This window comes from Cajanus cajan, chromosome 5 (assembly GCF_000230855.2).
Source record: "Cajanus cajan strain Asha chromosome 5, NIPB_CcT2T_4, whole genome shotgun sequence".
NCBI classification, from domain to species: domain Eukaryota; kingdom Viridiplantae; phylum Streptophyta; class Magnoliopsida; order Fabales; family Fabaceae; genus Cajanus; species Cajanus cajan.
Window position 1 is genome coordinate 30,052,016 of NC_138521.1, and position 8,255 is coordinate 30,060,270.

Below are 8,255 nucleotides of genomic sequence, written 5' to 3' on the forward strand. Positions count from 1 at the left end.
GAAAATTCCATTTTTCCTTAAGAGTGTTATAGTTCACTTGAAATTGGCCAAATTCAATGGGAGGAGAGTTCAAAATAAATTGTTCTAGAAAAGACTCATTTACTTTCATTCACATGGAATTTAACTTTGTTGTCAAATTAGCATTTCTGTCACATGATCATGAATTAGTTGAGACCAAACTAACTTTTTGTGTTTCAATTCACTTGATAGATTCCCCATAATTGACTTTTTAGTAATGTTAGATTGTGAGTAATCCTTAACCAATTTCATAAATTCTCTTACATTATTCATTTTGGGCATAGATGGCTTCACATTTGTAGCTATGGTTAGTCTCATCAAATTTAGTGTCAATCTATTAGACCACTCCCAAGCCTCATATAGAGACTTATCAACATCACGGATGGTCTCTATAATGATTGAATGATTTTTATCCATTATCAATGCTAAGTCTAGATCCATTATACCAAGTTGAAACTAGATCATTTTAAACCAATCAGCATAATTCACCCTATTGAACTTGATCATTAAGCTACCCAAAACGAGCATATTGGACATAGCTACATACATTTAAACAAACTCACACATTAATGGTTTGAGTAAAACTAATAGATTCAAACTACATCAACTTTAATCATGCATCTAAGTTCACCTTTGGGTGATAATTAAATACATATCTACATGAATAATGATGCTAAATAAATTATATTTTAATGGGCAATAAATCATACTTTACTTGACAAGCATGTTATCTTTGGATATACACACACTCAACAAACATGAAAACAAATATTTAATAACATTAATTATAAGCAATAATTCACCTTTAGATAATCTATGTATGCCTTATAATTAACAATTTTAAATAACACAAACATATTAATTATAAAACATTATTATTCTAATCAATTATGTAATTTAAAATTATATATAAACTCATAAATTAAATCACTTTAGTGATTAACATGCCTTACTTTAATATATAATTCCAAAAGCACTAATTTCTACATAAAAATAATTTTATAATTATTTTTTTTTCTTTTATCTTTCTTCATTGCACACTATGGTGATTTTGGTCACATACACAAATAAATTTTGGGAGAATCACAATTCATGATTGATCTAACTCCCTTCTGATCACAAAATGCAATCATGCAAAACATTTCTAATAACATAATGTAATTTACTGTGCAATGCATTTCATATTAAAAGAATTTCACATACTTTCTTTTTGACATACAGTAAAGCAAATACATATAACACTTACGTAAAGCAATTCTATCAATTCTAATTTTATATATTGTGTATAGTAAAGCAAATTGAACAAAGTGAAGTAAACTATAATTAATTCATATTAAAATATTTTCACTTACCTCAATTGCAAATAAAAATGTATATATCTATCACAAAGTAATAAAAATAACTTTGATGGAGAAATATCTTATCCTTAACCTTACTCTGATACCAAATGTTAATAATTTTATGATCATGTATAATTTCATAGGGTTCATCCTTCAAGAGAATTACACTCAAATGATCTTAGATAACATATGTTTCTCACTATTCTTATACTCCACTAGCAAAATAAAGGCACTCCATGTCTTATGAAAATTGTTGTTCATGTAGAAAGTTAAAAAATTGTAGTTGATTTGCAATCTATTAAAGAAATAATTGTTTTGGATAAATAATATTTTTTAAAAATTAATAAAATAAAATTATTGAATTATTCTATAGTAAAAGAAAATGTTGTACAGTTACCAAAATAAATAAAGTGTAAAAATATCTTCAAAATGTGCACACGAAAATATTATATTGCATTTATATATTATTATAGATAATTTCTATAAGAAAGTTTAGAAAACATATCAGGATCCATAATGCAATTCAAAATTTCTTATAAGTTGTTATCCCGTTACTTACTTACTTCCTTTTACTTTGTCTCTATGATGGTGTTGAAATCTCTTTTGTCTAATTTTTGGTAATTCTCTAATTTCTAACAAAATCCTCTTATGAGAACAACAATTCATGATCTTGAAAAAGAGAGAGGTTGTCCTTTTGTAAAATTGCTTCTTAACTTCCATAACTTCATTTTTTAAATTATTTTTCTTTATTATCAATATTACTCTTAATAAAGAGAGAATGGAGGGAATTAATTTTAATAACTTTAAAATAATTTCCAATGACTCTTAATATATTTTAAATTTAACAACTATCACATTAGACATCTTTTCATTAAAAGTCATTTCTTAAATATATGAATCAACATTAGATTAAATAATCAACATGTTAAAATAGATGAACATAATTTTATTTAAATTTTAAATAAAACCCTAAAATTTAGTAAAAAAAAGTGACAATTTTTATTAATAATAAGCGATTAATAAAGATTCATTCATGTAAAAGTTATATATATATATATATATATATATATATATATATATATATATATATATATATATATATAAAGACCTCATTAAAAGTATTTGAACTACATAAGGATATATTTAAAATTTAATTAAACTAAAACAACTTACAATAACAAAGTAATTAAATCCTAATTTAATCTACCTAAATAGTCCTGAATATATAACCAATTCACCATATTGCCATATTGGCATACACAACAAAATTTGTTATATACATAACCACACTCTGAGTCTATGATGATCACTCACATTACTTATTTACATATTAAGCATTAAGGACATGTGACTCATCTTCTTCTACAACAACCCCTTAAATAATGTTACTTCTACACTAGGAGAATTTGTGTAAACTCTTTCCTGGGATAATGCTACTTTCTTTTCCAATTTTCTGGTTCACATGGGAGAAGCAGATGTGAAACCAAATTTATCTGATAGTTTGGTTCGTGCCAATGGTGAAACAACTTCTACCTGATGAAGAAATTCCACATCATGGACCAACGGGTTCTCTGTTCGACGTGGCGGAGAGCCAGAATAACAAGGTAAACACCCATTACATAGGAATTCTCTTCCATCTGCATTCTACATAAACATTCACCAACCACCATCAACAAATAATGTATTCAATCCATTTCTACTTGCTAATTACTTTTTTATATTGATTTAATAAAACCAAAACCTTTTCTGTGATCATACTGAGAACTCCACTTCCACCATTAATATTATTTGGTTGACTGATCAAAACAATGAAAAATCATAAGCAAGTTCACAAAAGGAAACGAATTATTCTATTGAAAGAATAAAGATAATAACAGAAATATTCATGGAAAGGCATATCAATAATATAAACACTTATTTTGCACTTCTTATTTATCCTTTTTTTTCTCATCTTCTTGTGTAATTATTATTTTTTTTTCTAATTTACTTATCACATTATTATTTCTCCCTTTTTTCTTGTGTATAATGTATACTAGTATTTGGTGTTCACAAAATACTATTTTTCTTTAAAATATTGATTATTAAGTGAAATTTACAAGAATCTCAATAAGAATATAATTTATAGTTAATCCTCATGTAAATTTCAACCAATTATAAATTTTTAAAAAGAATGTGACAAACAATGTATTGTCACAATATTCTTTGTTAAAAGAAAATGAATCTAACCTGTGTTTGGTACACCTAATTGGCTTGAGGAATTCAGGTATTGAAGGTGAAAGCTTTCTAGGCTTTGGACAAAGGGGTTGTGATCCAACCCTTTTTCTCTCTGTGCCTAAATCAACAAGGTTGCTTTTCATTGCTTGATGATGCATGTTCCTTATATTTCTGCCTCTCTCCCAAGTGTTAAAGAACAATGGAAGTCACAAGTGAAAGGAGCAAATAACTTGTGACTTACTATTCAATTTATTTATCCCCTCGTTGAATTAATTGGTTATAGTACAGACTATTAGTTACATTGAAAGAATAGGCACACATTTCGGAGAGAAAGTTCCATGTGACAAATTAGAGATGAGTGGGGTCATAATAGATTTAAATTCAAAACATGCTCAACTGGAAAGAGGCTTTCACTTGTTTGGTCGAGAGTGAATTTAGCATTGGTATTTTGACTATAACATTCAGTTGGTCTAAGTGAATTGTAATTTTAGACTACTTGAAACCATTCATTTTGTCTTATTAAATTACTAAAATGTGTTTTTTCTTTGTGTGTTTTAGTATCACTTAAGCGTGTTTGTGCATTTAATATAGCTAGTTATTTTTTGTTATAAAGAAATTTTTATTTAATGAATAAACTATATACTTAAATTAGTGGCTTTAACAAAAAAAAATATTAACTCATTAAATGACATCCTTTGTTTTTTTATGACAAATTAAATTGATCCAAAAACACTTATAATTTTATAAATTGTACAGCTTATATTTAAAATTAAATAATTTGTATTTTATATTATTAGTATGTAATAATAGTTAATTGAATTTTTAATTTGATATATAGATATGTTATGTGTTTATTTTGACATGTTAAGTGTCATCTTACATGTGAGGTTTTATGTGTGTATATGTGTGTGTTTTTTCATAGACATAGTTAATACAATATCTCAAAATTAACAACCAAAAATTAATTTGTGTTTGTGAGGTGTAAGTTTAGCTAGTCAAGCATTATCTTAACATTGTGAGAATAGATGTTGGAAACACCAAGTCGACTCTCATGTCTCAAGGTAGGCCTTACAACTATTGTGTTAAACGGCTTGGTTAAATTTTTTTTTGTATCAAACATGTTTTTAGAAGTAAATCATTATTTGATCCCTAAAATTATAAAATTTGGTTAAATTAGTCTCTCATATTAAAAAGTAGTCTCTAAATAGTAAACAACCAATCAGACTAATTCCTTTATTAGGTGGTCTTAATTAATAGACTATATTAGTACATTAAATATCTAGACATGACATCAATGGGTACACACATGGTCATCACTTAATAAGAACCAAATTGAGGTTCCCCTAGTAACGTTAATTATAACCCACACAACTTCTTATAGTTATTTTTTCATTATTTAAATATGAATTTTCAATTTATGTAGATGTCATATATAGTTATGAAATAAACTTTTTTGGCATGTCTTTTGGGATGGCAACATTCGGAGCTCTTGTGTGGTTTTAATTTATTTATCAATTATTGAATGGCATCAAACAAAATGAATTAGATGTAAACTTGTCCTTAAGTAAAGTATTACTAGAGACTTATTCAAACTCAATGATATCCACACTTTTAACATGTGTGGCAATCACTACTTCAACTGGTCTTAGATGCACAAAGATTGACTTCTATATTAGAGAATTCAAAATTCTATATTGCAAGGACCAAGTGCTAAGGATCAATCATTGTCAAAAATAGAATATGAATTGGTACATAAAAAACAATTTAAGTTTCATTTTGTCATTACTAAAAGACTTTTAAGACCTACACAATAGACCATTTTCAAATGTTACCCACTTTGCTAATGTTACTCAACATTTTGATTTTCATATGCCTACATAGTAATATGCATCATACATATTTGAGGATGACCTAATCAAAATCTAAGGTTATGGAGTTTACCATCAAGGAAGAATTATATGAATCTTTTGAAATGTTATTAAGTCATCCTTCATCACAACAACAAACTAAAAATTTGCATATTCATTATCATTATTTAATTACTACTAGAGATGAATTAATTTGTTGCCAATTTTTTGGTGCTAACAAGGAATCCTTATGCCAGTTAATGCACATATACATAATTTATACATTTGGTGTTCTTTAATTTGCTAACATGCTTATCGTAAATTGTTCTACCCCAAAAGTACGCACAATTAAAAAAAAGTTGTATTAACCCACTATGCTTAATATAGTGGGGATTTGAAGATCAATATGAGAATGCCTCAAATGATTATTTACCTAAAAAATATAATGGGATATCATCAAAATCTTACACCTAATAGACAACCTCAACAATATAAAATTAATCATCATTTTAAATAACAAATTTCTTAAAATTTTCTAATAATTTCAATGTTCGATAAATAAAAATTATTTTATGCTTTTCTATAAAATACTATTAAAGTTTGAAAAAACACGCTACATTATATTTTAAAAGGTACTACTCAATGAAATAAAAAAAGCATACTTGAATGCACAAAAAAACATAAATGGTCTAAAGAACAACAAAAATGTGATAAAAGAATATAAACATGATGTTTTATTTTGTCATAGTGAAAGGTTTGTGAAAAATAATTAATACAACATTATACATTCCCACATTTTCGTGTGTGTGTTCAAGGAGAACATGTCTAATTATGAGAGATGAGAGAGGTAAATAATAGCCTTTAAATTATAGATAAAAATAATTAATGATTGAAATTAAAACTCAGCTATAAACACCCCTATTACAATATTCTTACTATTGCCTCCACTATTACCACCTATTGTCAAAACCATCACTATTGTCACCATTGTTGTCATTGTCATTGTCATTGTTATCGTCACTACATAACAATGTTAATAGGGTGGTGGTTATGATAATAATAATGGTAGCAATGAAAATTTTACGTAAAAAAATTAAATGAAAATTTCACATGAGAAAATTTATTCCTCTTAGGGAAGGTAGAAGGCAAAATGTTATTACACACAACCTTCGTCCCTCTCTCTTAAATACATAAGCAATTTCATTGGACCAATTATTTCATTTTTTGTTTAAATACAAATTTCATAATAAACTGTCATATGTTGTAAGTTTATGAATTGATTATTTTAATTAAAAGGCCTAAAAACATGTTATAGATTTAGGTTATCACAAATTGAAGGGAGCATTAGATGTGTCAAAACGAAGCAAACCTAATGGCTAGCTTAGCCCAATATAAATGACAGGTTAGCCTAATAAAATTTAAGCTTAAATCTTTTTAAGTTCAATCTGACTCAAAATTTCATTAACTTCTATAGGCTGACATAAGGATTTAACTTTCCATTTTTAGCAATTTTTGATGTCTTTGAGGAAGCTTTTTCATTCGATCTATTAAGGAATAAGGTATTCAATACTCTTAAAATATAATATTAATTTTTAACAAGAAATAAATATAGCATTGATTTAGATTGTGTGTTTCATCTGATGTCCTTCGTCTTATAGACGAAATATGATGTTTACTTCATTTGAAATAGTCTTCTTGAAAAATTTTATTTGTTATCATTAAAACTTATAGCCTCGAAGGATACAACGTCTTTTGATTTTACAATTAAAAATTAAAATAAAAAATTATTTATGAGTTTCTATAATTCAATATTTACATAAAAGTCCAAATTAAATATAATAAATATTTAATTTCAAAATTTTAAAATAAAATATATAAAAAAAATTTCATTAACAATAACAAGTCTACATCTAGAATAAAAAGTTAAATTAATATATTATAAATTTTAAAAACTATAAATAATTCAACTAGTATTTTTTAAAAGAAAAGCATTAAAATAATAGATAAAATAATTTATTTTTATTTATAATTTTTATTAAAAAATTAAATTAAATGTTTTAAAAAAATTAAATTAATTTTTTAAAAAAAATCATATTAAATTTTTAAAAATCAATAAATAATTTTTTTAAAAAGAATCTTAAAAAAATATTTTTTTTAATCAGGATCGATTCAAATTTTGATTTTTTACACCGATTTTTTTTTATCAATTTTGGACTAATTCAACCAATTTTTGATTGGTTCTTAGACACCCAGATTCTTGTTAGTTATTGGATTTGTCATCAATTCTCGGTCTAACTGTTTTAAGAACTATGATGTTTACTATAGTAATAATTGAAACTTTGAAAATTGCCAAGTTAAAAAAGTTTGGATTTTTTCATGTAAAGTTTTTATCCGATGAAATCTTAGCCCTTAACTAAAAACCCAAGAGAAAAATTTAAATTATATATATATAAGGTATGGAGTTTAGATAGTAGAAATTTTTACTTAAAGAAAAACAAGTAAAAATCTCACATGAGAAAATTTATTCCTCTTAACAGAGAAAGAAAGCAAAAATGTTATGACACGTAACCTTTATTTCCCCTTTCTTTCTCATCCCCCTCTCGCTCTTTACACAATTTCATTGGACCAATTGTTTCACTTATTGTTCAAATACCAGCTTCACAAAAAATTGGCCTATGTTGTATGTTTATGAGATTGATTGTTGTAATTGAAAGGCATAAAAGCATGCTATATATTTTAATTTGCGAATTGAGGAGGATCATGCATAGTTTAACTAAGAAATATGATGTTTCACACACTCATTGTCTAAAGATAAAGTTTCTTCTTTTAGTTGATT

At 25.9% G+C, this 8,255-nt stretch overlaps 1 protein-coding gene across 1 annotated transcript; it reads right to left on the minus strand.

Annotated features, from left to right (window-relative positions):
* Nucleotides 1–2,712: 2,712 nt before the first annotated feature.
* LOC114916171 (uncharacterized) lies at nucleotides 2,713–3,932 on the minus strand. The gene is made up of 3 exons (XM_029272323.2): nucleotides 3,585–3,932; nucleotides 3,100–3,154; nucleotides 2,713–3,002 (listed from the first exon to the last, which is right to left on the minus strand). Exons 1-3 carry the CDS (start codon nucleotides 3,728–3,730, stop codon nucleotides 2,817–2,819), a joined length of 387 nt encoding a protein of 128 aa, XP_029128156.1. The 5' UTR covers nucleotides 3,731–3,932; the 3' UTR covers nucleotides 2,713–2,816.
* Nucleotides 3,933–8,255: the final 4,323 nt, after the last annotated feature.

Coding starts and splice junctions, on each gene's coding strand:
- LOC114916171 (XM_029272323.2), bottom strand. CDS start 3,730: ATGCATCATCAAGCAATGAAAAGCAACCTTGTTGATTTAGGCACAGAG. Junction 3,155..3,584: donor ATTAGGTGTACCAAACACAG/GTTAGATTCATT, acceptor TGTTTTGATCAG/TCAACCAAATAATATTAATG. Junction 3,003..3,099: donor TCAGTATGATCACAGAAAAG/GTTTTGGTTTTA, acceptor ATGTTTATGTAG/AATGCAGATGGAAGAGAATT.